Source organism: Fomitopsis serialis (assembly GCF_022376445.1).
Source record: "Fomitopsis serialis strain Sig1Antser10 chromosome Unknown B0H18scaffold_112, whole genome shotgun sequence".
Lineage (NCBI taxonomy): Eukaryota > Fungi > Basidiomycota > Agaricomycetes > Polyporales > Fomitopsidaceae > Fomitopsis > Fomitopsis serialis.
Genome location: NW_025955072.1, coordinates 19,801 through 45,406, shown reverse-complemented (window position 1 = coordinate 45,406; position 25,606 = coordinate 19,801). Strand labels below are relative to the sequence as shown.

General features: G+C 59.8%; 12 protein-coding genes across 12 annotated transcripts; 10 read left to right on the top strand and 2 right to left on the bottom strand.

Moving 5' to 3' along the window:
* Positions 1-273: 273 nt before the first annotated feature.
* B0H18DRAFT_884441 (glycosyltransferase family 39 protein) lies at positions 274-2,928 on the bottom strand (the record flags this gene model as incomplete). Its single annotated transcript, XM_048041027.1, has 8 exons — positions 274-632; positions 691-838; positions 896-1,053; positions 1,106-1,600; positions 1,651-1,746; positions 1,798-2,399; positions 2,451-2,603; positions 2,657-2,928. 8 exons carry the CDS (start codon positions 2,926-2,928, stop codon positions 274-276), a joined length of 2,283 nt encoding a protein of 760 aa, XP_047887889.1.
* A 347-nt stretch (positions 2,929-3,275) lies between these two features.
* On the top strand, positions 3,276-5,360 carry B0H18DRAFT_1124014 (chaperonin Cpn60/TCP-1 family; the record flags this gene model as incomplete). Its single annotated transcript, XM_048034784.1, has 10 exons — positions 3,276-3,302; positions 3,354-3,751; positions 3,820-3,946; positions 4,002-4,077; positions 4,128-4,205; positions 4,263-4,351; positions 4,425-4,682; positions 4,734-5,094; positions 5,145-5,256; positions 5,312-5,360. 10 exons carry the CDS (start codon positions 3,276-3,278, stop codon positions 5,358-5,360), a joined length of 1,575 nt encoding a protein of 524 aa, XP_047887888.1.
* Positions 5,361-6,010: 650 nt separating this feature from the next.
* Positions 6,011-8,509, top strand: B0H18DRAFT_1037200 (cytochrome P450). Its single transcript, XM_048030391.1, has 13 exons — positions 6,011-6,283; positions 6,340-6,469; positions 6,532-6,720; positions 6,801-6,949; positions 7,007-7,122; positions 7,180-7,291; positions 7,348-7,361; positions 7,418-7,584; positions 7,665-7,687; positions 7,748-7,829; positions 7,909-8,037; positions 8,108-8,251; positions 8,301-8,509. Exons 1-13 carry the CDS (start codon positions 6,100-6,102, stop codon positions 8,389-8,391), a joined length of 1,530 nt encoding a protein of 509 aa, XP_047887887.1. The 5' UTR covers positions 6,011-6,099; the 3' UTR covers positions 8,392-8,509.
* B0H18DRAFT_938989 (uncharacterized protein) lies at positions 8,510-10,327 on the bottom strand. The gene is made up of 2 exons (XM_048041847.1): positions 9,512-10,327; positions 8,510-9,409 (listed from the first exon to the last, which is right to left on the bottom strand). Exons 1-2 carry the CDS (start codon positions 10,112-10,114, stop codon positions 8,867-8,869), a joined length of 1,146 nt encoding a protein of 381 aa, XP_047887886.1. The 5' UTR covers positions 10,115-10,327; the 3' UTR covers positions 8,510-8,866.
* Positions 10,328-11,047: 720 nt separating this feature from the next.
* B0H18DRAFT_1096662 (uncharacterized protein) lies at positions 11,048-11,963 on the top strand (the record flags this gene model as incomplete). Its single annotated transcript, XM_048032461.1, has 3 exons — positions 11,048-11,292; positions 11,349-11,514; positions 11,642-11,963. The coding sequence occupies 3 exons, from the start codon at positions 11,048-11,050 to the stop codon at positions 11,879-11,881; spliced, it is 651 nt and encodes a 216-aa protein (XP_047887885.1). The 3' UTR covers positions 11,882-11,963.
* A 60-nt stretch (positions 11,964-12,023) lies between these two features.
* Positions 12,024-13,776, top strand: B0H18DRAFT_1037193 (scavenger mRNA decapping enzyme). The gene is made up of 7 exons (XM_048030390.1): positions 12,024-12,202; positions 12,267-12,430; positions 12,489-12,584; positions 12,636-12,736; positions 12,784-13,067; positions 13,116-13,210; positions 13,261-13,776. The coding sequence occupies exons 1-7, from the start codon at positions 12,136-12,138 to the stop codon at positions 13,393-13,395; spliced, it is 942 nt and encodes a 313-aa protein (XP_047887884.1). The 5' UTR covers positions 12,024-12,135; the 3' UTR covers positions 13,396-13,776.
* A 772-nt stretch (positions 13,777-14,548) lies between these two features.
* On the top strand, positions 14,549-16,022 carry B0H18DRAFT_59231 (kinase-like domain-containing protein). The gene is made up of 2 exons (XM_048038697.1): positions 14,549-15,267; positions 15,321-16,022. Exons 1-2 carry the CDS (start codon positions 14,742-14,744, stop codon positions 15,920-15,922), a joined length of 1,128 nt encoding a protein of 375 aa, XP_047887883.1. The 5' UTR covers positions 14,549-14,741; the 3' UTR covers positions 15,923-16,022.
* A 1,669-nt stretch (positions 16,023-17,691) lies between these two features.
* Positions 17,692-18,868, top strand: B0H18DRAFT_1124008 (uracil phosphoribosyltransferase-domain-containing protein; the record flags this gene model as incomplete). The annotated part of the gene is made up of 9 exons (XM_048034783.1): positions 17,692-17,919; positions 17,983-18,051; positions 18,112-18,177; positions 18,237-18,275; positions 18,330-18,381; positions 18,438-18,520; positions 18,588-18,644; positions 18,712-18,788; positions 18,856-18,868. 9 exons carry the CDS (start codon positions 17,692-17,694, stop codon positions 18,866-18,868), a joined length of 684 nt encoding a protein of 227 aa, XP_047887882.1.
* Positions 18,869-19,089: 221 nt separating this feature from the next.
* On the top strand, positions 19,090-21,134 carry B0H18DRAFT_1037175 (Alpha/beta knot methyltransferase). Its single transcript, XM_048030389.1, has 6 exons — positions 19,090-19,825; positions 20,022-20,163; positions 20,225-20,292; positions 20,344-20,386; positions 20,457-20,641; positions 20,694-21,134. The coding sequence occupies exons 1-6, from the start codon at positions 19,187-19,189 to the stop codon at positions 20,730-20,732; spliced, it is 1,116 nt and encodes a 371-aa protein (XP_047887881.1). The 5' UTR covers positions 19,090-19,186; the 3' UTR covers positions 20,733-21,134.
* Positions 20,457-21,134, top strand: B0H18DRAFT_1037173 (uncharacterized protein). Its single transcript, XM_048030388.1, has one exon. The coding sequence runs from the start codon at positions 20,761-20,763 to the stop codon at positions 21,037-21,039; it is 279 nt and encodes a 92-aa protein (XP_047887880.1). The 5' UTR covers positions 20,457-20,760; the 3' UTR covers positions 21,040-21,134.
* Positions 21,135-21,189: 55 nt separating this feature from the next.
* Positions 21,190-22,781, top strand: B0H18DRAFT_1037172 (CRAL-TRIO domain-containing protein). Its single transcript, XM_048030387.1, has 4 exons — positions 21,190-21,549; positions 21,607-21,705; positions 21,766-21,835; positions 21,894-22,781. Exons 1-4 carry the CDS (start codon positions 21,356-21,358, stop codon positions 22,428-22,430), a joined length of 900 nt encoding a protein of 299 aa, XP_047887879.1. The 5' UTR covers positions 21,190-21,355; the 3' UTR covers positions 22,431-22,781.
* On the top strand, positions 22,780-25,508 carry B0H18DRAFT_1214928 (uncharacterized protein). Its single transcript, XM_048036604.1, has 9 exons — positions 22,780-22,840; positions 22,965-23,063; positions 23,131-23,417; positions 23,474-24,206; positions 24,259-24,485; positions 24,536-24,566; positions 24,622-24,899; positions 24,951-25,334; positions 25,411-25,508. Exons 2-8 carry the CDS (start codon positions 22,985-22,987, stop codon positions 25,203-25,205), a joined length of 1,890 nt encoding a protein of 629 aa, XP_047887878.1. The 5' UTR covers positions 22,780-22,840; positions 22,965-22,984; the 3' UTR covers positions 25,206-25,334; positions 25,411-25,508.
* The last annotated feature ends 98 nt before the right edge of the window (positions 25,509-25,606 follow it).

The window sequence follows — 25,606 nt, the reverse complement described above, 5'->3', positions numbered from 1 at the left end:
AACGTTGCGCCCCGGCTCGGCCTGTCCGACGTCGATAGACGTCTCCGCCGCCTTCTCCTCGGCGGCGGGGGCGACCTTCGCGTGGACGGGCTCTTCCTTGAGCTTCGGCGCGACTTTCTCCACTGTCGGCACGGCGGCGGATTTCTGGGGCGTTGCGGGTGATGCATTATACAGCGAAGCCTGTGGTTGCGACAGTCAGCGTGGAGAAGACGAACATAGTGTCAGCGCACTCACATCATCGTAAAACTCATTACTGGACAACGCGCCTCGCTGTCAGTAATGCGAGCACGTCAATACAAATTTGACGCACCAAGCCAAGTCCCACGTCTTCACCCACTTCGCATTCTCGCACTTCTTCTTCGTCCACGTATTTCCATACGCGATCGGGCTGAGGTAGACGAAGTTCCAGATTACCACAATCAGCAGGACCGCGGCGATTTGCAGGCGGATGCGCGGCTTGAGTGTGGACGTGACGAGGTCAAAGACGCCGCACGAGAGAAGGATGGCGAAGTAGAGCGCGGGAAGGTAGTGGTGCAGGAAGAGCTGGCGCTTCATGATGTAAAAAGGGATGTAGTGCAGTGACCAGCCTACGAAGAGGAAGCCGCAGAGCGTGTCGTACTTGACGACTCGAGCTGATGGAAGGGAGTATGTCAGGAGACAGCTGTCAGCCTTTGAACACCTAGTACGTACTGTTCTCGAAGTCCCTGTACCCACGCTGAGCACGGAGGACGAGGAAGCCACGAGTGACAACATAGGCGAAGATGCTGGCGGTGCTGAGCCACCAGACCATGGGGTTGCCAAGCAGGTAGATTTGACGATGGTCCTTGACCCAGAAGTTCTACCAATACAGACATCAATGAGCTGCTTCACAATGGCATACTGAGTAAATACTCACAATGCCACGACGCAGGCGAGGCCAAGCGTCAGGGCGAGAGTCAAAGGTATGGCGATCGGTCAGTCCGGCATTCGTCGTCCACATCACCTGCTGCAGTTCGAGGAACTTGCGGAAGAAACCCGGGAGCTTGTAGTTGACCTTCGGCGCGTCCGCAGGGACTACCATCTTCCATGTTAGCCGTAACCAGAGATACTCTTCGGGCACACGTACGCATCGGGTGTTCCGCCGTCTCGATGTACCACAGCGAGTTCGGCTTCACTGCTTGCTTGTTGCACGTCACCTCCTGCTGCTCGAAGCCCCAGTCCGGGAGCTTGACCTTGTGCGAGAACAAATAACACCCCGACATGGCATGCTTCAACCGAAAGTGCGTCCTCAGTGTCCTGAGGCGCTTGCTCGACTCGCGGTCACGCTTGTCGCCTTTCTCGATCTCCACAATCCAGTCGTCGTTCGCGTCGCCCGCGTAGCCGGGTACGCCGTAGCCGGAGACTTCGTTCTGGAAGTCGACGTCGGACACGGGCGGCCGCTGGTCGTGCGAGTGCAGGTGCTTGTCCGTCGCGACGTGCCTCAGCTTGATCTTCATCCCACTCTCGATGAACACGAGCGGCTTGCCCTCCCAGTCATGGTCTGAGTCGCCGTCGCGGGTCGCGTTCAGGATTCGCCAGTTGTTGTTATCGTCGCGGTGAGGGTAGAGGGTGATCTGTTGCTCTGTGTGCGGACTGAGCGATTGTAAAGGAAGAGCGAGACGAAAATCTTACGCTTGCTCCCGCCAGGATAGTTAGAAGGATGCGAGTGCAGGTAGCCACCTTGTGTATTAACATGGCGGATGGCCACTTTCGAACCAAAGCCGACGTCTGCAGAGAATTAGTCTGGCGCGAGAGGAAACACAGCGACGAGGAACCTACCAGCGAAGGTGTCAGCCATGCCTCGGCCGTTCAGCGTGTGCTGGAACTCAGAGCTCATAAAACCATCACCGTCACCCGGGTTTTGCAAGATACTGAAGTGGATCCAGAACATGAACATGTAGAACAGCATGGGGACCAGGATCAAGCAAATAGCGCGGGCCATGAAATGGCGCATGAATAGCCGAGGCGTGACGCGCAAGTCGCCCAAGAGTACCCAGAGCTGCCTGAGAGTGCTGACGCCAACAGTAGCGATGGTGAAGAGGCCGACCCACTTGCAGCTGACTACGGCACCCAGGGAGAGGCCGGAGAGGGTGAGCCACACCCACCAGATGTCGGTGAACGGTTCGTGCTTGTCCTCGTTGCAGAAACACGTCCAGAGGAAGATCGTGAGGGCGGTGAAGAAGACCAGTGGAGAGTCGAGGAGGATATGTCGGGACTGGGTAATAAGACCGTTCTCGAAGGTAATGAAGAGCGAGGCGAGAAGAGCAGTAGTTGCACGGCAATCAAGAGCGCGCAGGGTGAGGTATGATATAGGGACAGTTGCTACACCGAGGAGGGCAGGCACCATACGCATGGCGACGTACGGAACGTTCTCGTACACCCTGTGTATATGTCGTCTGTGTTGGGCCTAAACAAAAAGTGCATGGACTCACTTTCCGATATCCTTGAAGTCAAAGTTGCCCTCATATCCGAAGATGAATCCCGAGAGCGTGATGAGGAGTTTCGCGAGTGGTGGGTGTACGTCGACAAAGTACTGCGACTTGATGTATTTTGACGCAAACTTGCCAAAGTGAACCTCGTCGAACCTACAGAATGGTCAGACACAATGAGACTGTTAAAACAGGGTATAGGTACTCACACAACGCTGTTTGGCTGCGATATGCGATATAGCCGCACGAACACTGCGATCAAGGATACGAGTATGAGCAGTTTCCACTCCGCGGAGGTTATGTTGAGCCCTCCGGGTGCATAGCCTCTCCGTGTGGGTTGATAGCCTTTCGAAGCTGCTTCTCTCCGTGCATCCGCGTCAAGATGCTCGTGTTGTGGGCGGGGAAACCGTGCGCTCTGCGGTGCAGCATGAGGAAGAGGTGGAGGAGACGGTGCCCTCCGGACTCTGACGCCCCCTGACATGGCGGTAAAGACACAAGTCCAAAGTCAAGTGTGCCGGGGAGAAAGGGAAAGAAATGAGGGACAAGATTTGGACGGGGAGGTGAGTTGGCTGGTGGCTGCGCACTGACCGTCACTCTCATTCGATCGACGTGTACAGGCGCGTCTGCAACGCGATGCCCCTAGACTAGGGCTACACGTGTAGCATACTGACTTTCGAAGTCCGCCTGTAGCCATCGAATAATACAGCTTACAAGCGTAAGTATGCTGTCTGCTAAATTGAATACTGTTAGCAAAGACGCGTCGCTGCAAACGCCTGCACTCGATCGCGTTCTTGAGCGTCGACCAAGTCCTCTTCCAACCCACGCAAAATGTCCATGAACATCTTCGGAGCAGAGGTATAATCTCCGTCTCTGTGTTCCGGACTAGCTCTCACAGAGAGAACGTAGGCGACAGAAGAGAAGGCAGAGAATGCCCGCCTCTCGTCCTTCGTCGGGGCTCTTGCCCTCGGCGATCTTGTAAAGTCGACCCTCGGTCCCAAGGGCATGAACAAGATCCTTCAGTCGGGGTCAACGGGCGAGATCAACGTAACGAACGACGGTGCAACCATTCTGAAGGCGATCCAGCTCGATAACGCAGCGGCGAAGATCCTGGTGAACATCTCGAAGGTGCAAGACGATGAGGTCGGCGACGGCACGACGAGCGTTTGCGTGCTCGCGGCTGAGCTACTGAGGGAGGCGGAGAAGTTGATTGCGATGAAGATCCACCCGCAGACGATCGTAGAGGGCTTCCGGATTGCGAGTGCTGCTGCCCTGCAGGCCCTTGAGAAGGCTGCGATTGACAACAGGTGCGTATTGGAAGCATGGGTGCTTGCGTGCACACATTGGGGGCTGAGACTCATGGAGGGGTGCACAGCGCGGACCCAGCACAATTCAGACAAGATCTTTTCAACATCGCACGGACCACCCTGTCGTCAAAAGTCCTCTCACAAGACAAAGACTACTTCGCTAACCTTGCCGTTGACGCAGTCCTCCGCCTGAAGGTGCGCGTTGCATACAGTAGACAGAACGACAATCCTCACCGCGTCTGTTGTGTAGGGCTCAACGGACCTCGACCACATACAAATCATCAAGAAGGTTGGCGAGAAGCTGACTGACTCGTATCTCGACGAAGGTATGACCGTCTCCGCTCGCAATGGACAAAACGTCATACCGTGTGCATAGGGTTTATTCTCGACAAGACAATCGGCATCAACTGCCCAAAACGGCTTGAGAACGCCAAGATTCTCATTGCCAACACCTGTGCGTATTCACGTCCACCTTTCCCTCGCCGCATAGCTAAAAGCGACGCGCAAACAGCCATGGACACGGACAAGATCAAGATCTTCGGAGCGCGTGTGAAGGTGGATAGCACCGGAAAGCTCGCTGAGCTCGAGCGTGCGGAACGGGTATGTTCTCACCCACGCCTTCTTCTCCGGATCCCGAGCACCCCACTTACATTTCGATGCGCATGTTACACAGGAAAAGATGAAGGCGAAGGTAGACGCGATCGCCGGGCACGGCATCAACTGCTTCGTTAACCGGCAGCTCATCTACAACTACCCCGAGTCGCTTCTCGCGGAGAAGGGCGTCCTCACGATCGAGCATGCAGACTTTGAAGGGGTGGAGCGGCTGTCGCTCGTCACGGGCGGTGAGATCGTGAGCACCTTTGACCGTCCGGACTTGGTCAAGCTGGGCCGGTGCGAGTTGATCGAGGAGATTATGATCGGCGAGGACAAAGTAAGTGCTTTGACACAAATGTTCATGGGTATTTAACAGACAGTCGTGCAGCTCACGAAGTTCTCTGGCGTCGCCGCAGGAGAGGCGTGTACGGTCGTTCTCCGTGGTTCGACATCGCAGATGGTCGACGAAGCGGAGCGCTCCCTTCATGACGCGCTCTCAGTGCTCTCGCAAACCGTCAAGGAGACACGGACCGTGCTCGGCGGCGGGTGCGCGGAGATGCTCATGAGCGTGGCGATCGATGGTGCCGCGCGTACCGTCACCGGCAAGAAGGCGCTCGCGGCGGAGGCGTTCGCCCGCGCGCTCAGGCAGATCCCGACCATCCTAGCCGACAATGGGGGGTACGACTCGAGTGACCTTGTGACTAAGCTCAGGGCGGCGCACTATGAAGGGCGGACGGATGCCGGCCTCGGTACGTATGCAGTTACTGGCTGTGATGTGAAGAGACTAATATTGGGGCAGACATGAACGAGGGCAGGGTTGGGTCGATGAAGGAGCTGGGCGTCACAGAGAGCTACAAGCTGAAGAGGCAGGTCGTGCTCAGCGCGAGCGAGGCTGCCGAGATGATTCTCCGGTGAGTCTGAATCTCCGCACAGGATCCTCGGGTGAGTGCTAACACACGATCGTAGCGTCGACGACATTCTTCGGGCGACGCCTCGGAGACGCGAAGCAGTATGAGCATGAAAAGAGGACGGTGGGGCGTGTTGCTGCCCTTTGCAATTGACGGCATTATCACTAAAAGTTGTACACATACAAGGCGGGCTAATCCTAATAGACCGTGCGTGCTGCTTGTTCGCTACGGCCGGGACCCACAAACACCAAGTTGGTTGCTTCTGGGTAGTCTTGATTCCGAATTCCTCGAGAGCTATACAATCACTGACATAGAACAGTGAACACAACACGAATCGACGACGCCTAAAGTCGGAGTTGTGCTAGCCGGTCCAGGTTGTACTTACCGAGACAGGAACCCAACACCCGCAGAATACGCGTGTGTTGCTGGGTGTTCGGTGCAAGTTCGGTGTATACTACACCCCGGCGCTGCTCAAGGCGTTGGCTCACCCACTTCCTGAGCGCGGGCTTGGGACTTGTACGCGTGCGTGTGTGGTCCACGCGATGTTCAAATCGGCCCCATCGAATCGCAGGTCCTCCTCCGATGTGTAATCTCTGTCGGATTAGCTGTGGTTGGCCGACGTATGTACATGCTTGCTACATGAGTAGCTCCTTCTCACCGCTACTTCTTCTGTCAGTCCGGCGCTCAGAAGCCATGATGAAACAGCGGATGCTAACACTATTTTGACATTTGTGATGGAGACTACGTACATAATCGCCGTTGCACAATTAGCGGCCTGCGGGTCCAGTTACTTATAAGTGGTCCTTTCACACTTGACCACGAGCATCGTCACGGTGTCAGTGCACAATGTCTACTGTTCTACTCCTCGCTTTAACAGTTTCCGTGATCACCTACATCGCATGGGCTCGCCTGAGTCGACATCGTGTACGACTTCCACCGGGGCCTTCGCGTCTACCTTTTGTGGGTAGTGTTCACCACCTTCCCTTGGAGTACCAACACAAGAAGTTTGTCGAACTCGCCAAAACGTTTGGTACGTTACTAGTGAACACTATCATCGGTGCGGTGTCCACTAAACCACTTCTTCAGGCGATGTCATCTTCCTCCAGTTATTCAGCCGCCCGACCGTGGTTCTCAACTCTCTGGACGCCGCCTCAGACCTGCTCGAGAAGAGGAGCAGCAAGTATTCCGACCGCCCTCGCTTCATTCTGACCGCAATGTGGGTGTACATGTCGTCCGCACACTGTGCCGCTATCGAACTAACTCTGGGCACGTGCATAGGATGGGCTTTGATCTGGCCATGAGCATCATGCCCTACGGCGAACAGTGGAGGCGCCACCGCAGGTGGTTCGCCGCCGCATTCGTCGACAAGAAGCTGGAAAGCTACGTCCCCATCCAACAACGCGAGACGCACAGGCTCCTCGTCGGTCTGCTAGAGTCGCCGGATGCGTTCCTGGCGCTCATCAAGCGGTGAGTAGTTGACCTTAGCTACCGCGTCCGCATCTACCGCGCCGGGCTTAACGAGGCCGCTGACGGGGCGCTGCCCATAGGTACGTTGGCGCGTTGATGATGGAGGTTGCGTACGGCCACGAAGTCACGTCGCTCGACGACGAGATCGTCGTGCTGGCTGAGAAAGCTGTAGGCGCCGCGACGGAGGCTGGAAGTCCAGCCGCCACGCTCATCGACTTTGTGCCGATCCGTACGTGCTCCAACTACCATATGCGATAACTACCGCTCACTGGTGCTTCGCGCACAGTGCAATGGATCCCCGCGTGGCTGCCTGGAGGGCGCTGGAAGATGCGCGCGGCCGAGGTGCGCCAGATGGTGCGGAGGACGAGCGACGTCCCGTTTGCGCGTGTGCAGGCTGCCATCGTAAGCAATTTCACCCTGTCTCCTACGCCAGCCATCCCTCACATGTGCTGTCTCAAGGCCGCAGGTACGGCACGGCCATGCTTCTTGTGGTCGCTGCTGGAAGAGGAGGGTGAGACGTCGGAGGAAGAGCTTGAAGAGATCAAGGCCGCCGCTAACCTCGTCTACGGCGGTGAGTGCCCGGGTGTAAGTATTGCGAGTGCTGCTGATTCCAATGTTCGTGCGCAGCGGGCACGGATACGGTATGCGCGTGACGCGTGTCCATAGCATCTATAACATCTAAGCTGATCTCTCGTAGACGGCCACCGTGTTGAACGCGTTCGTGCTCGCGATGGTCCTCCACCCCGACGCGTGCAAGAAAGCCCAGGAAGAGATCGACCGCGTCATTGGTGACGCGCGGTTGCCCGACTTCGGAGATCGTGCTTCTCTGCCATACGTCGAGGCCCTCTTCAAGGAGGTGTACCGGTGCGTAGTGCTAGCTAGTATCTTGGAAACGCCGCCGAATTTTCTGACCGGCTGCGTTCATTTCATCATGGCACTGGCAGGTGGATCCCACCTGTGCCTCTCGGTACGTGATACATACTCTTGGCATCTTGAGCATACTAGTACTCAAGGTCAATTTCCACAGGACTTCCTCACCGCCTCACGGAGGACGACAGCTACCGCTGCTACACGATCCCCGAAGGGTCGATGATGATCCCCAACGTCTGGTGCGTCTTTCCGTCTTCTCTTCGCTTCCCAGTCCACCAGTTCTGACCGTGCCGCACCGTGTCGCGTCGCTACTGGCAGGGGCATGACGCGCAACGCCGACATCTATCTCGACCCGGAGACCTTCCGCCCAGAACGCTTCCTCGAGATGGACGCCGCGACCGCCGCCGCCGCCGACCCGCGGAACATGGCCTTTGGCTTCGGCCGCAGGTAAGCCCGCATCTCTCTGAGTACCATCCTCGGAGGCTCACCGGCACCGTGCCTTCGACGCCCCGGACAGGATCTGCCCGGGCAAGGAGTTCGCCGACGGAAGCGTGTGGCTCGCGGCCGCGAACGTCCTCGCCGCGTTCGACATCCGCAAGGCGCGCGATGCGGCGGGGAGGGAAGTCACGCCCGTGCCGGCGTTCGCCTCGGGGATGATCAGGTGCGTCTAGCGCACTGTGGTGGCGGGATGGTGCTGATGTGCCTTGCAGCCATGTTCGCCCGTTCGCGTGTGATATCCGGCCGCGCTCGCTGAAGGCAGCGAGGATGATCGGGCAGCTTCAAGTTGACGGGGGTGCTTGATCGGTGTTCGTTCTGTAGTGCTTTCTCGGCGTGCTGCGATTGCTTTCGTACTCGTTCTTTTTATCTTGCTTCATTGAATTAATGCATTCCGTGCGCTTGGCTGCAATTCTACACGTGGGTTTCGTCGCCTTCCTTGAGCCTAGCAAAATCTCTGGCTCACTTTTGCTTGTGCAAAGAAGGGGTGGGGGATCTTTTCTTCATAAAGCCAATAATCTCCTCGTCGAGTCCGCGATGGCGGTGTCGGAGACTGCGCTGAGTGAGTCTCAGCCAGTCCACGAGTACAAGAACGGCGCGCTACCGTCTGTCTAACCACGCGCAGCACGTACTCGACCCCTGCAGAAAAACAGCCACGTACAAACCGCACATCGGCGGACAACAGCTTCATGGGATCGCGAATTACGCACGATGTGTATAGAGTATCGTACATACACATAATCAAGCAACCCACAGACCTCGACCTTGGCCGTGACGCCGCTCACTCAGCAACCTCGACCGCACGCACGCGCTCCCTGATCCTGTCGAAGATGCCCTCCTCCTCCCGCACGGTCTCCTTGACGCCGCCGCCGAGAGCAGGGGCGGGGAGGGGCACGTCGAGGGGCGTGCGCAGGCCGTCGGACGACGCGAGGGTGCTGTTCCGCGTCATGGTGCTCCTCGGCGTGTCCAGCGCCGTCGGCGAGTCGACCACAGGCGCACGGTCATCGGTCAACGGGTCCCCGCCGACGTCGCCCGTCTCGACGACCACGCGCGTCTCCGCGTCCGGCGTGGCGATCGTGAGCGCGGGGACGAGCGCCGCGACCGCGCCGTCGATCGTCTTGGTCCGCGTGCGCCCGGCCCTGCGCTGCTCCGTCTGGAGCGCGCGCATGGAGCGGCGGAGGCGCGTCGCCATGCGGATCGTGTGCAGGAGCCCGACGCGGTGGTACGGCGTCCAGCCGTCGGGGAGGCGCTCCTCGTGCATCCAGACGCGCAGCATGTGGTTCGGCACGCCGGGGAGCGCGGCGGGCGGCGGCGGTGCGGGGGGCTGGGGGGCGAAGAGGCGGCGGATGCGGGCGAGGAGCGGGGGGCGCGGCGCAGAGGGCAGGGGCGGGGAGAGGTTGTCGGGGTTGTTGAAGAGCTGCAGGACGATGGCCATCTCGCCGCGGGCGATCTCCGCGTGGACTTTGTCCATGGGGATGGCGTACTCGGCCTCGCGGACGACGCGGACGCGGGCGACGTCGTCGGGCGTCATCAGTTTGCCGTCGGTGGAGTAGCGGAGGAGGTCCTCGAGCATGTGGAGGTGGACATCGACGGGGGCGTACTCGTCGCGGTAGGCGACGTCGGGGTGGACGAGGGACGCGTTGTGCTCGATGCAGTTGTGGCGGCTGAGGTCGCGGAGGCAGATGCGCTTGCGGCGCTGGCCGAGCAGGTAGAAGCCGCCGTGGGTGAGGAACCAGGCGAGGGGCAGGGAGAGGTGGTAGCCTGCGCGGAGGGCGTGCACGAGGACGGCGGGCGTGATGCACTTGCCGTCGCGCGGGAGGTAGCCGTGGTTTGCGAGCGTGTTGAGGGCGGGGCAGGGCGAGCGGGAGTCGTCGGCCTGGGGCGGGCAGTAGTCGTGCGACTCGGCGCCGGTGACGGGGCAGCGGCCGTGGGCGTGGGCGTGGGGTGGGACGGGCCCTCTGGACGCGGCCCAGGACGACTCGGACGCAGTGCGGGTAGGAGCGGGCGTGGTCTGGGGGGAGGATGCCATGGTGCACGCAGCTGAGGGACACAGGGCGGGCGAGCGGTTTTATGTGTGTCGCCGCGCCGGCTTCCCCGTGTATCCGGATGGAGGCGCGGAGCCAGAAGGGTCCGCTGACAGGCGATACAATTCGCAGTCAGTGTTGAATGCACGGAGATGTTTCAGACTACACCTTGTCAATATGAGTGCTCAGCTCGGAGGCGGCTGGCAGTAGGAGTGGGTGGCGGACAGGGCAACGTACCGCCGCGCGCACAGCAGATTGGCACAGCCAGCTTGCAGCCAGCAGACACTCTGGGCAGCCCGTCCGTGGAGGAGAGGCTCGAATGGGCAGTCGTCCGTCTGAGCGCTGAGCAGGCAGGGAAGCGACGTCAGCGGATAGCCTCCTCGCATCTGGCAGCGACCACTGGCATCCGTTCCTTCCGGGCGAGCGCGACAGAGCATCTTCACAGATCTTCACACACATCAGTTTGCCTTCCGATATCTGCCAAGAGGTCTGCAAGTCTGCGAGGCGTAAGGTGTACGAACAGCGACGTGCGACTGCGACAAGCTCAGCCTGATGGAGCGCGAACTACAACACAACCTGAATAGTGCACGGTTCCCGATCCGATCTCTGCGACAGCTCCGAGTCGATCGCACTTCACGCCGATCACATCTCACCGGCAATCCCCAGTCCACGCACATTAGCCTGAGCATGCCCCTGGTACTTAGCCCAGATGCTCTCGTACACAGCTTCGACGCGACGACCACCCCGGGGCCCGAGAGAGAGCACAGTCCTGTATGCATGACGGATCCGTCGGTACATCCTTAACGACAAGTCCGACTGTGAATCATGCAACTCTTCGGACAGCCTGAGGCCAAGTTTTTATTGACTATTTTTGTCCGAATGCTGGAAGCCGACCCAATTCAGGGGTTCACTTGAGCGTTAACTTGCGTACATCCTTCATGGCGAACCTCATCCGCTCCCCAAAGTCCGGCAGTGACTGGACCGGCAACGACCTGGTTGCCTATAATATCAAAATACGCCTGGAACCCGCCGCGACCTTCTTCGGAGACGACGCCATGCCCCCGCCCACGGTCGACCAGGAGATCCTGACTACCCAGGACGCCCAAGACATGTCGTCCGACTCCAACGCCGAGCTCATCAATCTGCTCGATCTGGCCATGATATGTCAGCCGAGGACTCCGCCGTCGATGATTTCGCCGTCGAGCTGCTCAAAGCCCTTGGCTACGTGAAACGCCACAGAGTCGCGCGCACTCGGAAGGAGATCCCTTTCTACATCTGCGGCCAATGGAAGCACGCAACAACAGATGTCTGCCTCGTCGATCGGCTGCAGAACGATATCCTACTCCTCGTGCAGGAAGACGAGCGCTCTCAGCCAGACCACCCGCGCGATCCTGGTCCTCAGCTGGTCGCGAAGGCGATCGCCGCGTTTGACCACAACAATTCTCTGCGGCAAAGAACAGGCCAGGCGACTATCGAGTCAAAGGCATGACCACGATCATTTGGATGCACTCCATCGCTCACTCGCCAAGTAGGTCATGGTGGGCATCGCCCTATTCGGTACGACGCCTACCTTTTACAAGATCCCGGTCACCGCGGGTCTTGTGTGCGACGTGCACTACGGCGCATACCCGTCGAAACCCACCATAGTTTCTGTGCATGTCCCAGAGCTCCCTAGTCCTGCCGGCCGTTACAATGAAGGCATGAAGCCCCTGGATAACAGACAGGCGGTTCTGCGTTGTTACGAGGCATTCAGAGGCATCGTGGGCATATAGGGCTATGTACTCACATCGTGTAGAGTTCTTGAACGGACAGATTCGGCTGCAATGTACTACATGTACTAGCCTGAGATTGAGAATGTTCATATGATCTGCCACTGCTGCCAGCTATTACTTATTATGGTCTGTCCACTCGGTCGCCCACGCCACATCGAGCGCTCTGAGTGCGAGTATTCCACCCTGCTCAGCCCAAGCTCAGCCCATCCTCAATACATACTTCTCCTTCTCCCAAACTTCTCCCCAAAGACTCCATGGCCTCCGCACTCGGTGACATCGCGGCCCTCCGGCTGTTCGCGTTCGACCGCGTTCTCAGCCATGGTCCGTCGCTGTCGACATCGATCGCAAAAGCCATAGTACATACTGAGCACTATCCCTTCCGTAGATGCTGCAACCCAGACCATCGTCCTCCTCGGCTCGTTTCCAGCTGAGGATGGATCCAACACTGCCATCGTGCGCATTGAGCGAGCCGCTCTGCCTGTCGACGAGCCGACCACGCTCCTTGAGAGCGCCGTCGCCGACGTCCGCCTGATCGAGAGCAACGACATAGTGCGTCTGCTCGACACTCACGACCTGCATCGCGAGCTCACCCCGGGCCTTCGCGCAGTATACCTGGCTGCTAGGATGGCTCGCGCCCTCTGCTGCCCGCCCGGACGTCAAGATCAACATCATCTGTCCCGCGACCGACGTCCACATCCGCAAGGTCCGTGCATTCGCTTGTGCCCTACTACGCCGACCGACACGCTGCGCGTAGTACACTGCTCAGAAGTACCTCATCGTCCACGAGACACCCGCCCTCTACGAGCGGATCGTCAAGCCCTACATCGACGCCTTCCCTGCCTCCCGCACCAAATGGCGCGTCCTCCCTTCTATCCCTCACGTACACACTGACCTCCACCCAGGGTCCAGGACATCCTCGACGGCCGCTCCGAGGCCGACAAGGTCCTCCACCGCGACGCCGCGTACGTCCTCCTCCCCGACATGAAGTGGGACCTCGTCACGCTCGGCGCGCTCTACCTCGTCGCCATCGCCGCGTCGCCCGCGCTCCGCAGCCTGCGCGACCTCGCCCGCGCGCACCTCCCCATGCTCCGCAGCATCCGCCGCGAGGCGCGCAGGGTCGTCGCCGAGCGGTGGGGCCTCGAGCGTGGCGCCCTCCGGATGTTCGTGCACTACCAGCCGAGCTACTGTGCGTGCCCCGCGCTGCCCGTTGTGCCCCGCTGACGCCGCCCCGCAGATCAGTTCCACGTGCACATCGTGCACGTCGAGTACCAAGGCCTGCTCGGGATGACCGTCGGCCAGGCGCACCTCCTCGACGACGTCATCTCCCTGGTACGCCGCCCCGTCTTCTCCCGATCCTCGTCTCACTCAGGTCCCCGCAGCTCGAGCTCAGCCCCGAGGACGCGCCCTCCATCTTCGCGCACATGACGCTCACGTACGGCCTCGGCGACCAGCACCCGCTCTACACGCCGCTGCGCGCGGCCCAACCCGAGGTCGACGGGCCCGCGGACGACTGACGCGGCGCTGAGGTGAACCAGGATTCGCGTTCGGAACGAACTTGAAGCTATTGCTTCGCGCGGGACCGTTGTCCCGCGCTGCTCCCGCTGTGGGAGCCCGGCCCGATTCGGGCTCGGTGGACGAGTCGAGACGACTCGCAGGTGCATGGTGCGCCTGGGGGCATACACCCCCTTCGGAAGTGATTCCGGATCAACAGGGACACATCCTGCTACACTCTCGATGCGAGAGTCGAGCCAGCGAGGCTTGACGCAGACGCGAGTCCAGCTCGCGGCCTGTATGTGGTGTGCGTTGGTGGTGCGGCTCTGTGTCCGAGTCCGTTGTGCTGTAATTGTATGGTAACAATCGTGCGTTGGCGATCGCAATGGCTTCTTGACCGTTCATGCCGTCCGTGGGTCTGCCCGTCCGAGCCGCCGGCCCGGACAATCTGCAGGTTCAACAACGTGAAGTTACCATGCGGTGGCGATCGCCTGTGTATAGGTGCGGCGTGTTCGTTCAAGCGCATTCACCGTCGCAGCACCCCACCCGCTGCTCAAGCGCTCATGCTCATGAGCGATCATCATGACTACCACTGGCATGCATCTCACATGCTACCATCCTATCATCCGCATGAGGCTGACCTAAGCACCTCGGTGACTTGTCGACGCCGAACCACGATACTCCAGAGGTGAGTGTCGTTCTGTCCGAATGTCGTCAGGATCTCTGTGCTGTCGGGGTCGCTGAGTGAGCAGTGTCGGCGGTCGAGGTTTGCGGGAGGCTCAATTATGCGTATGTACGACAAGACTGCGCGATTTGCGAACCGATGGAGCTGTTGTCCGGCGATGTGTGTACGTCCCCTCCGGAAGAATGAGCAAGAGTGTGTTCTTCAGTGCTAGAGTGCGTGCCGAGGCCCACTGTGCACTCAGTTCGAGTACCTAAACACTGCCGCATCAGACCACGCTAGGTACAGCAAGTCGATTTATTAGACAAGTGAAGTGATCGTAGATTTAATTCCCAGACTACAACTCGGATTCTCAGCGTACTCGTATTGACCCTGTGGGGACGTCTGGACATCATTGTAGACTCCGAAGAGCGATCGGTGCGATGTATGCCGCGCGCCGCCACCGTGACCGTCTAGCGCTACACGATCGAGGTCGCGGCGTTCAACAGGGGTTTCTCCTCCCCACCGGCAAGTTGGTTCTACACGGCTATAGTACTTGCATACTGGAAGTACTGGTACTACAGTACTAGTTGAAATCCCCCGCCCTAACTTCATTAAGTTGTCAGTCTGGTAGCTCGAAATACTCGAAGCTGGTTCGCTGCCTCTTCACTAGTTGGCACTGACACGGCGGCACGTCGTTGCGCATCCATGACGAACGGCCTGCGATATGTCCCTTCTCGACTGGACGGTATCGAAGATGTCGAGCATTATCGCCCCGGTGGCTTCTACCCAATACTCATTGGCGACACATTCTCCCAAGGACGCTACAAAGTCATCCACAAACTCGGCTCCGGCGGTTCGTCCACCATCTGGCTCGCTCGCGATCAACAAGACAGCCCGGGCGTGCTCGTCACTCTCAAAGCCATGCGCGCCGCCGCTTCGTCCAGAGACCCGCGCGAGATTCCAGAGATAGTCGTCCCCACAACTCTGCGGGCCACGCCATCCCTCTCTGACGGTATCCAGACTGTAATCGACGATTGCGTCGTGCACGGCCCGAACGGCACTCATCGGTTCCTCGTCTCTCCGTTTGCTCGCCCGAGCGTCCTCGCCATGTCAGATTCTCCGGGGCGTGTCATCGGGAGCCGTCGACTCCGTGGAGATTTGGCCAGAAGTGTGGCTAGGCAGACGGCGGCGACTGTCCATCGCATGCACAGCGCAGGATTCGTCCACGGTGGTGAGCTTTCCTTCGTTACGTTATTCGCGGTCAATAACCTATATTCCACTCAGATCTCACGACGTTGAACATCCTCTTTCGTGTGAAGGAACACGTCCTTCGCTGGTCGGACTCACAAGTCTACGCACACCTCGGGGTGCCCGAGACGGAGGAGGTCAGAACGCGGGGCGGCGAGCCGCGCGGCCCTCATACACCTCCAGAGCTCGTCGCACCCATCCAGAACTCCGCCATCACCGACGCGTCCTTTCTTCAGGAAAACGTTGTCCTCATTGACTTCGGCCAGTCCTACGCCATCGCCTCTCCACCAACAAATCACCAACCTGGCACAGCAATACACTACCTACCACCGGAGATGCGCTTTGAAGGACGTGTAGGCCCCGAGGCGGACGTGTGGAACTTGGGATGCGCGATCTTCGAGACCCGCGCGGGGTTCCCGCTTTTCGAGCCGTTCTTCGGGAGCGACGCGGGTATCCTCAGACAGACTGTTGAGGTGCTCGGAAAGTTGCCCGATCCGTGGTGGGGGGCCTTTCGCGAGCGTGCTCTGTGGTTTGAGGAAGATGGAGAACTGAGGAGCACCCAGGCTCAGCAGCTCCCTGGTGGTTGCGTCGCGTCGGCAGGTTGGACGAGCCGCCCTCCGTCGATGAGGGCCCTATGATTGAGAGGCATGGGCTGCCGCTGGAAGAGGAAGAGATCGGTCTGTTGGGCGATCTGCTCGTGAAGATGTTGAGGTATCAGCCCGAGGAAAGACTGCCGATGCGAGAGGTTATACGACATCCGTGGTTCACGTTCCGAGGCGAGTGCACACTGGGTATCCGAATGGAGCTTGTTTACGATCGTGTCATTGCAACAGCCGGAGTGTATGTCTTGCATGATCTCATCGTTGGCGGATGACTCTCGCGTGAGTGACACCGTCAGCTTGCTCCGTCCACAATCCACAATGGTCCGGACGTGACGTGACCCTGGCAATGCATCCTGAAGAATCTGTAACTTTCCTCAAGCTCAAGAATGGTCCCCGGCGTTGTCACGCACACACAAGTCTCTGATCGATACCGCATGTGCCTCGCAGTAGAGAAAGGAGTATATGCTTCCGCTGTGGGCCTGCGGCTGCTGGAGCCGCCGCCCAGGTGACAGAACTGTCCGCGGAGGCTACGAAGCGGCGTCGTACGTCTCTGTGTCCATCGGAATCCGTCAAGATGTCGGTGTCTTCCTGTAAGCGGAGACAGGTCAGTGAGGGGCGCGCGCGGTGGCTGGTGCGACGGGGTCGTGCCATCTGGCCTGCCCACGGGACACCTCCCTGCGCCCGCGCCCCGTACTCTCCTTGTCGCTCGAGCCGCTCTCGCGCTGAAGGATCCCGCGTTCGTGTACGACCTCGAGCAGCTTCTGGCGATTCTCTGCCTGCTCGGATTGGGGCGCCCGGTGGCTGTGTCGATTGCGTAGATGCGCTGCCGTTCGCAGAGCGTCATCAAACGTGACATCGCCCAGGAGCTCGTCTCCAGTGGGTGGGAATGGAGGCGAGGACACTCACCGAGGCATTTGACTCCGTCTGGGGTGCCGTACTCTTGTGCATGTACCGCTGAGCCATTTCTTGTCGACGGCTATCATGGCACGTAGCCTGGGTGTCCAGCAGACTGAGGCGGGCGCGCCGGTGTTGAATATTCCAATCTGAGAGCGAGCGATACTGCTCACATACGATACCAGGAAACGGTAGCACCCCTACTACGTTCGGCACTCCCACCGCGTACGCACGCAGGTATGATGCAGTCACAGATTGGTTGAGCGTCGGCGGGCTATCCGACTGCCAGTTGCTATAAGCAGATTGTGTCTCGTCGATCCTCCAATGTTGTACGGCTCGTGCGCCCGCATATGTAAAGGTAGGTGCACCAAGGCGATCTGCCGGCGCTCGTGGCCCCTCAGATATCTCCCCCTGCACGCGAATACGCGGTCATGCGCACGTTTGCAGCGTTGACGGCATCCAACGCGTGACGCCCAGAGACTGGAAGCGACGATACGAAGCAGAGGGGTCAAGGAAGGCGTTCACAAGATGTGATACAGCAGGACTTTGCAGTCGACAGCCTTGTCACGAAGGCGGCACACATTATGCACGTACACGTACGGCGCGTGCAGCCTCCTTACGCCATATGATCGCGCGTGCGACCCTCGGGGCGTGCTGGAAGCGTGCGGCAGATGGACGCCCTCTTCTGCGCGGAGGCTTGACGAGCGTAAGTACGTGCGATGCGAGGCTGGGCGTGGTGGGATGGGAGGTGGAGGGAGGGGCGGCAGGGGAGAGGGGATCCATGTTTGATCCATGTGCCGATGATCTGGGTGCGATGAGGATCCGCTCGCCCTGCCCGCCCTTGGCGCCCCATATATCCTCCCTCCCGCCTCCTGCTCGCGTGCCTCCAATACCCCCACCACCGGCCGACGATGGTCCTCCAGCAAGTCCCGACGTCGCAGAACACGCCCGCGTCCCTCCCGCCGTCCGTCTTCACCCTCCCCCACACCGCCCAGCTCGAGGCCCTCTACACCATCATCCGCGACAAGACCACCAGCCGCGGCGACTTCCTCTTCTACTCCGACCGCATCATCCGCCTCCTCGTCGAGGAGGGCCTCAACCACCTCCCGGTCGTGCCCAAGACCGTCGAGACCCCCACCGTGAGTCGTCCCGCGCGCAGCCGGATCGTTGACGAGTGACGCTTGGATGCGCGCGATGCACAGGGCGCGACGTATGAGGGCGTAGGCTTCGAGGGGCACATATGCGGCGTGTCGATCCTGCGCGCGGGCGAGGTACGTCGGCCCTCTCAGTGTGCGTGCGCGGGCCGCGGGACGCTGACCTGCGGCGAGCAGGCGATGGAGGCGGGCCTGCGGGAGGTCTGCAGGAGCGTGCGCATCGGCAAGATTCTCATCCAGAGGGTGACTATCCGTTCGTACATCGCGTGCGCTACGTGCTGAGGCTCTGTGGCCGTGCATAGGACGAGGAGACGGCGCAGCCCAAGCTGTTCTATTCCAAGGTGCGTGCGCGCCCGCATATCGTACACTCGGTCGCTCAATGACGCCATGAACAGCTCCCGCCGGATATCGCGCATCGGTATGTGCTGCTGCTCGACCCCATGCTCGGTGCGCGATTCGCTGTGCTGCTGCGTTCGCAGGCGTGAACTCATGGGCGACCGTAGCTACGGGCGGGTCGGCAATCAAAGCGGTGGAGGTGCTCATGGAGGACGGCGTGCCGGAGGACCGCATCATCTTCATCAACCTGGTGGGTGTCTGCGAGCATTGCGTGCGGGGGTGGCGCTGAGACACACGTCGACACTCACGCACGACAGATCTCGTCGCCCGAGGGCCTCAAGACGTTCTGCACGAAGTTCCCGGCGCTGCGGGTGGTGAGTGTGGCCGCTGCGTCCGCGTTCGCGTGCGCGAGTTGACATCTTCGGTGCGCGGCGCATGCAGATTACGGGCTGGATCGATCAGGGATTGAACGAAAAGGCATACATCGTGCCCGGGCTGGGCGACTTTGGCGAGAGAAGGTAGGTGCGCTGTGGTTGTAAGCCCGGCAGCAGCAGCTGACGCCGACGGCTCGGCCCCGACTGTCAGGTATTGCGAGTAAGCGCATCTACTCAGAGGTCCAGAGACGATATGGCTGGGCAGGGTTTGAGGAGAGAGAGCACGGTGTGTTATGTAAAATACAAGCTAGCTGGAAGCAATGCAAGGCGATGTGAGAACGAAGCGAGGGCGTGTGTGAGACAGGCTGGAGACCGGGCGGGAGTGTTCTCAAGCGCTGGACGACTGCATATGACTGCGGTGGCACGTACGATCGCCCGTCTCTTCCCTCGTCCCAGCAGCCCTGCAGCCGATCAGTGCCCTCATATTAACTTAACATCCCACTCTTTTCTCTCTTCGCCACGACTGCGACTCCCTCCCCGCCATGTCCATCGCCGCCGCCCAGCCCCTCGCCCCCCGCCGCCGCCGCTACTCTGGCGCCAACGCCGTCGAGATCATCAAGTCCCCCGCCGTCTCTGCGCCCCCGCCCCGCCCAAAGTCCACGCCCCCCACAGAGCGCCCCCGCCAGCGCCGCCGCCAGGTCCCCGACGCCGAGCCCGACGACGAGAAAGAGGACATGCAAATTGACCGCGACCACGACGCGGACTCGGACGACGCCTCCGAGTCCGCGTCCGACTCTCCCCACGACCACGACCACCAAAACTCGTCCGCACACGCCGCCGACCGCCCCACGCGCCCGCTGCCCCAGAAAAACAGGAGCAAGATGGCGAACACACCCCAGACGCAGCAGACGAAGAACCCGATGTACCAGACCGCCAACCCGCACATGCTCCCCGTCCAGGCGCACGTACCCAAGGGCACCGCGGCGGCCGGCCAGCGACGGCTCTTTGTGGTCCTCGAGCAGGCGTGCTTGGAGGCGTACAGGGTCAGCAGCAACGCCCGCGGGAAGAACGGCCGGGAGGGCGAGGTCAAGTATGCCCTCCTCAACTGCGACGACCACCAGGGCATCCTCGCGAAGACCGGCAGGGACATCGCGGATGCGAGGCCGGATATCACCCATCAGGTGTGTTGTGCTGTGGAATTTGAGTGTTGTGGGCTGCGCGATATGCGGCGATGTCTCCTTGTACCTCCTATCGATTTTTTCAAAGTGGACTGCACCACGCAACTGGATAGGAGGCCGTAAGGGACACTTACACTGACACACTTCTGCAATCCGGCCACCTTTCTTGTCGTCGGTGAGCTTATCAATCCGTCCACAGTGTCTCCTCACGCTGCTCGACTCGCCTCTCAACAAGGCGGGCCTGCTCCAAGTCTACATCCACACCGCCAAGGGCGTCCTCATCGAGGTGAACCCCCATGTGCGCATCCCACGGACGTTCAAGCGGTTCAGCGGCCTGATGGGTGCGTCCTTCCCCCGCTCGCCGCGCCAGATCTCACGCCGCTGACGTTGTGTCCGCCCCAGTCCAATTGCTGCACAAGCTCTCGATCCGCGGTGTGAACGGCCCCGAGAAGCTTCTCAAGGTCATCAAGGTGCGTCCGCGCTCCCGCCGGCCCCAGGCCGCGTACTAATCCCGAGCACAGAACCCGGTCACGGATCACCTGCCCGCGAACACGATGAAGCTGAGTGAGTGCATATGCCCTTCGGCTCCGCGCGTGTGGGGAATTGGGCGCTGACGGACGGCGTGCGACGTTAGCTTTGTCGGGAGACGCGCCGACGGTGCGGCTGTCGCGGTACCTGCCGACGCTGCCTGAGACCCATAACGTTGCGGTGTTCGTGGGGGCGATGGCGAGGGGGAGGGACGACTTTGCGGACGCGGTCGTGGATGAAAAGATCAGCATCAGCGACTTTCCGCTGAGCGCGTCGGTCGCGTGTGGCAAGGTGGGTGGTCGGTCTGGTAGTGCTCTTGGATGGCGCACTGACGCGGGGCTAGTTCTGCTGTGCGCTGGAGGAGCTCTGGGATATTGTTTGAGTCGACATCGGCATCGGCATGCTCATCTATGCTGGGATATTTGGGTTACTGTCTTCTCTCGCCTTTTCTGCTACTTGTACAACACCACCCCCGATATTGCACTTCAACCTGCGCCCATCTCCCCCACCCCGCATCATCCAACTGCTGTCCATCGTTCACACCACCGGGACGGCCGGCGCTATGTCGCTGGCTGTCCTCACGCCCCTTGTATACGCCCCTGCTTGGACGAAGCCCCCCGATGTCTGCGACTCAACTTGCAGCCGGGCTTCGTGTGTCGTGTGCTGTGTTGTGTATGTCACGTATGTAGCTATAACAGAGACGCGAAAACGAGACGCGAGGCGTGTTTCCCCGCGCGCGAGCGAGTGATGCCCTGTGCTGGAGCTGTGTTGGCGCTGTTCGTCGCCGCGGAGGTGCGTGCGGGGAGCCAATGAGCGCGCGCGATGGCGGCTAGGGGCAAGCGATCATCTTCGCCCCCTTCCCGATTTGGATCGCCACTCTCCCCGCCTCTGCCTGCCCGCGCCCTCGCCTGCCGCCCTGCCCCTGCCACGCACTCTCGCCACGACCACGACTCACGACCACCCCGCACATAGATACCACCCACCCTCCCCAGCTACAACGACTCGATGGCCGATCCCCAGCAGCCCGCCAGCGCGAGCCAGATGCCCGACGGCGTCACAGACCCCAACTACAAGCCCCTGCCTGGCCGCCTCGGCAACCTCACCGTCCCCCAGCAGCACGCCCTCGACAAGCTCAAGAAGGAGCTCCAGACGGAGGGCCACTTTGTCCCCGAACGCCATGACGATGCGCTTCTCCTGCGGTGAGTGCCTCGCTGGCGACCGACCGACTGGCTGGCCGAGCGCTGACGGCCGTGCAGGTTCCTCCGCGCGAGGAGATTTGATGTGGAGAAGGCGAAGGCGATGCTGCTCGCGTGTGAGCAGTGGAGGAAGGACTTTGGCGTAGACGAGCTGCAGAAGTGCGTCTCCCGCCGTCGTGCTGCGTCGCCGGTGCATCCGCGCTAACGATCGCGCGACAGAAACTTTGACTTCCAGGAAAAGGCGGAGGTGGACAAGTACTACCCGCAATACTACCACAAGATCGACAAGGTCCGTGCATGCCTACTACGTGTCTCGCTGCGGCGACCGTGCTGAGCGCTCCACACAGGACGGGCGGCCGGTGTACATCGAGCAGCTGGGCAAGCTCGACATCGGGAAGCTGTACGCGATCACGACGTCCGAGCGCCAGCTGAAGCGGCTCGTGTACGAGTACGAGAAGAACAACAGCGAGCGCATGCCCGCGTGCTCGCGCCTCAGCGGCCACCCCGTCGAGACGTCCTGCACGATCCTCGACCTCCAGGGCGTGTCCATCTCCAACTTCTACCGCGTCAAGGACTACGTCATGCAGGCGTCCGCCATCGGCCAGGACCGCTACCCCGAGTCGATGGGCAAGTTCTACATCATCAACGCCCCCTGGGCCTTCTCCGCCGTCTGGTCCATCATCAAGCCCTGGCTCGACGAGGTCACCGTCTCCAAGATCGACATCCTCGGCAGGGACTACAAGACGAAGCTCCTCGACCAGATCCCCGCGGAGAACCTCCCCAAGGACTTTGGCGGGACGTGCCAGTGCGCCGGCGGGTGTTCGCTGAGCGACGCCGGCCCCTGGAACCCGTCTTGGGAGCAGCCGGAGAAGGCGGGCGCGTAGAGGCTGATGCGTATCGCGGGGTCGGCGAGGGACATAGTACTCTACCCGTATACCTTAATAGACACGACATGCTATCCAGTCTTCGCTTTGCAGGCAATCCGTCCTCTTTTCATTTCTGCTCCTGCTCCGCATACGTAGGCGCCGGGGTCGCGCGTGGCTACTGACCGGCTTGTACGCAACGCTGAGCGTTACTTATCACGCCTATGTACGTGGGCATCTCGCGATTGGTCTCCATTCACAAACCGTAACACTCGTAATATCCACGTTGCGGGTCTACAGCGAGAGCACATTAATTCACAGGTATTGCATGCTGACACCGTGACGCGGCGCGGGCAATTCGAACTTTGCTCCAACTTCGACCTACGCCTCACACTCGTTCGAGCGGTGTTCTCCCAGGCGACGCGGGACAGGTGTGAGTCGTGCTTATAGTGCAGCATCTATTCTGGAGGCACAATCCTTGCTTCGGAACAGCCGTACGAACTTGAACGCATATTTATCCAGACGTGTTTGCCTAATTGGTTACACTGGCCAAAGTGCCATAGCGCGCCTCGAACATGGTCAAGAAGAGGAGACGGTCCTGTAGTACAGACTCGGAATACTGCTCCGAGTCGGACGAAGATGATGAGCTACTTGGTGAGCACCCATCTCCCGCCTCTAACGAACCCGATGTCCAATTTTTCTCTCACACCTCGCCGCCCAGGACATAACTCGTCCGTACACGCTGCGCTCGAGGATGAGCTCCTGGGCCGCGTCAAGTACGATGACGCGTCTGTGTTCGAGCGGCTGCGCATCTACGACGAGGACGACGCGGTCATCGAGCGCTGCCATGAACGGTACCAAGTTAAGCAGGCTCGGGACCTCCACAGACTCCTCGAAATCGGTCGCGAAAGCGAAATTCCTCCCAGAAACGTTGGCGAAAGCGATGCAGAGAAGGTGGAACGCAGGCGCATAGAGACATCCGTGGAAGAGCGGATGCATGACCCCTTGGTACATGTCCCGCCGCTGACATCGTGCACTCTTCATTGACCTACCGCCCTTTCCAGCATCGCGTGCTCACTTTCCTCACAAATCTTGACGGCCACGACGGGCCACGACGCCGGTTCGTCGACTCAGGGAAAAGCCCGCTCTCTACTCCGAGTGCAACAGCGGAAGCCTATCTCCCTAGCCTCCCGGACGATCACCCCGACTTCTACCTCCTCAACGACGGTCGACAGACGCATCCATGGGACAGTCGCGTAGGGTTCGCCATGATTAGGGGCGACGCGGACGAGGGCTCCCCTCCCGTGGATGGCAGCGCGACGGTCAAGTCGGCCGTGCTGCAGTGCGCGGACTACGCGCACGTACACCTTGCCTGCCACCCGTTCTCGTTGTTCAGTGTCGCGCTCTTAATTACGGGGACAGACTTTCGAGTGGTGATCGTTGATCACGCTGGCGTCCTGCTCTCTCCGCTGCATAGCATCGTCGATGATAACCGAGGTGGGACGGCCGGCCAGCCCGACGCAAGGACGTTCGTACGGGTCGTCCGCGCGTTGGCTCATCTGTTGGGCGAGAGGGAGTTGGGACGAGGCCCTTCCGTCACGCCGGTTTCCCGCCAGGAGTTGGCGGAGTGCGTGCGAGGTTCCTCTATCCCCGACGAGCTCAGCCGGAAGATATTGGCCCAGGACGACACTTGCTATCCCTCATATCTCGTCCCCCTTCACGGACCAGAGACGGACGTGGTGCACAGTGGGAGCCCCGATCTGGGTCTCCGCGGCGCTGATCGGGCGAGCGACGACGGTCTGGCGAGTGGTCGAGGTCGTAGAGTCGGCGAATGGGCGCGCGCTTTCAGGCGATTTGCACGTCCTCAAGTCGTCGTGGCGTGATCCGCGGCGGCGACCATCCGAAGCGGATGTGTATAGGCTGGTCGGCGGGTTCGAGGACTGCCCGCCGGGCGTGGCGGGATTAATGTCTGGCGGCGACGTCCTGTATGAGGATGGCTCGACGTTGCGCAAGCTGTCTACAGCAAAAGTACGCGGGGATCCCGAGGACGAGGACCCGAGGGTCCTCCACCGGATCGTCCTCTCCACCGTCGGAGAGCCGCTTGGACGTACACTGATGAGCTCCAGCTCCTGCGTGCATTCTATGCGATCGTCGAGGGTGAGTGTTTATACTCTATGGACATTATCGTTAACGGTTCATGGAGACTTCCCAGTTCACGAGTACTTATGCGAGAAAGGAATCCTTCACGGTGACATCAGTCCAGGGAACCTGTTGCTCTGGACAGGTCCCTCCGCGAAGGCCTTTGGATTTCTGTCCGATTTCGACAGGGCCTACGTCAACAATAATGCGCGTGGTCATCTAGACCGTGAAAACAGTGCCAAGCTGAGGCAGAAGGCCGTCGGGGCAGGGAGCGATGCTATCGCGACGCTGCCCGCTGTCCACGCGCACATGAGACCTACGGAGACAAAACCTCGTGGTGTAGCCATAACAGTGGGTGTCCTCTCTTTCCTCACAGTACCCGTCAACCCATAATTATTCTAGGGGACACTTCATTTCATGGCTCTTGAGCTGTTGAAAACCCGGAGTCTACTCAAGCATACAGTTGCCCATGACCTTGAGTCAATTGGCTACGTCTTGGGGTATTCTGTACTGCGACGGCTCCTGACTGTTCCAGGTTGCCCGAAAAGCCTCAGAACACAGTACAGAGAAGTATTTGGTGCCATGTCAATAAAGGACATCATACTGCAGCGCAAAGACAGGCAGCCGCTGTCATGGGCCATGGAGATGGGAGATTAAGGAACAGATGCTTTTCTTGAACAGCATGTCTCTGAGATTGTTGCTGAGACAATGAGGTCCTTGGAACATGCAATTATGGGAGCTCATGAAGGGTTGAAGGATGCTAACCTAGCAAGAAGATATCATCCTGTGAGTCTTCTTGATATCTGGGTGCTACAGACATTGATGATGAACAACTTCATTGTCATGTCACATCTATGTTCAGACAGAAGCCTCTCAAGCCAACAGACAAACAGATTGTAATCATACATCCTTTCTGGATGCTTTACAGAAGGGCATCAGGACACTTGAAAAATCCCCAGCATCAGTGAAGAGATTTGGTCCAGCTTTGTAGTCCAGTTCATCACTTGTTATTGACTCTTTGAATCCTTCTGACATGTGGATCTTGTTCACAAGAGTTT

What these genes read in the sequence shown, in the direction of transcription:
- B0H18DRAFT_1214928 (XM_048036604.1), top strand. Translation starts at nt 22,985, where the DNA reads ATGGTCAAGAAGAGGAGACGGTCCTGTAGTACAGACTCGGAATACTGC. An exon ending in CGAAGATGATGAGCTACTTG is followed by an intron (nt 23,064 to 23,130) that starts GTGAGCACCCAT and finishes CTCGCCGCCCAG; the next exon opens with GACATAACTCGTCCGTACAC. An exon ending in TGATCGGGCGAGCGACGACG is followed by an intron (nt 24,207 to 24,258) that starts GTCTGGCGAGTG and finishes GCGCGCTTTCAG; the next exon opens with GCGATTTGCACGTCCTCAAG.
- B0H18DRAFT_1037173 (XM_048030388.1), top strand. Translation starts at nt 20,761, where the DNA reads ATGCTGGGATATTTGGGTTACTGTCTTCTCTCGCCTTTTCTGCTACTT.
- B0H18DRAFT_1037193 (XM_048030390.1), top strand. Translation starts at nt 12,136, where the DNA reads ATGGCCTCCGCACTCGGTGACATCGCGGCCCTCCGGCTGTTCGCGTTC. An exon ending in TGATCGAGAGCAACGACATA is followed by an intron (nt 12,431 to 12,488) that starts GTGCGTCTGCTC and finishes GCCTTCGCGCAG; the next exon opens with TATACCTGGCTGCTAGGATG. An exon ending in CCGACGTCCACATCCGCAAG is followed by an intron (nt 12,585 to 12,635) that starts GTCCGTGCATTC and finishes CGCTGCGCGTAG; the next exon opens with TACACTGCTCAGAAGTACCT.
- B0H18DRAFT_59231 (XM_048038697.1), top strand. Translation starts at nt 14,742, where the DNA reads ATGACGAACGGCCTGCGATATGTCCCTTCTCGACTGGACGGTATCGAA. An exon ending in CGCAGGATTCGTCCACGGTG is followed by an intron (nt 15,268 to 15,320) that starts GTGAGCTTTCCT and finishes TATTCCACTCAG; the next exon opens with ATCTCACGACGTTGAACATC.
- B0H18DRAFT_1037200 (XM_048030391.1), top strand. Translation starts at nt 6,100, where the DNA reads ATGTCTACTGTTCTACTCCTCGCTTTAACAGTTTCCGTGATCACCTAC. An exon ending in CGCGTGTGCAGGCTGCCATC is followed by an intron (nt 7,123 to 7,179) that starts GTAAGCAATTTC and finishes TGCTGTCTCAAG; the next exon opens with GCCGCAGGTACGGCACGGCC. An exon ending in ATGATGATCCCCAACGTCTG is followed by an intron (nt 7,830 to 7,908) that starts GTGCGTCTTTCC and finishes CGCTACTGGCAG; the next exon opens with GGGCATGACGCGCAACGCCG.
- B0H18DRAFT_1037175 (XM_048030389.1), top strand. Translation starts at nt 19,187, where the DNA reads ATGTCCATCGCCGCCGCCCAGCCCCTCGCCCCCCGCCGCCGCCGCTAC. An exon ending in GGCCGGATATCACCCATCAG is followed by an intron (nt 19,826 to 20,021) that starts GTGTGTTGTGCT and finishes ATCCGTCCACAG; the next exon opens with TGTCTCCTCACGCTGCTCGA. An exon ending in GCGGTTCAGCGGCCTGATGG is followed by an intron (nt 20,164 to 20,224) that starts GTGCGTCCTTCC and finishes TGTCCGCCCCAG; the next exon opens with TCCAATTGCTGCACAAGCTC.
- B0H18DRAFT_1037172 (XM_048030387.1), top strand. Translation starts at nt 21,356, where the DNA reads ATGGCCGATCCCCAGCAGCCCGCCAGCGCGAGCCAGATGCCCGACGGC. An exon ending in GACGATGCGCTTCTCCTGCG is followed by an intron (nt 21,550 to 21,606) that starts GTGAGTGCCTCG and finishes ACGGCCGTGCAG; the next exon opens with GTTCCTCCGCGCGAGGAGAT. An exon ending in ACTACCACAAGATCGACAAG is followed by an intron (nt 21,836 to 21,893) that starts GTCCGTGCATGC and finishes CGCTCCACACAG; the next exon opens with GACGGGCGGCCGGTGTACAT.
- B0H18DRAFT_938989 (XM_048041847.1), bottom strand. Translation starts at nt 10,114, where the DNA reads ATGGCATCCTCCCCCCAGACCACGCCCGCTCCTACCCGCACTGCGTCC. An exon ending in CCCGCGGCGAGATGGCCATC is followed by an intron (nt 9,410 to 9,511) that starts GTCCTGCAGCTC and finishes TTCGCCCCCCAG; the next exon opens with CCCCCCGCACCGCCGCCGCC.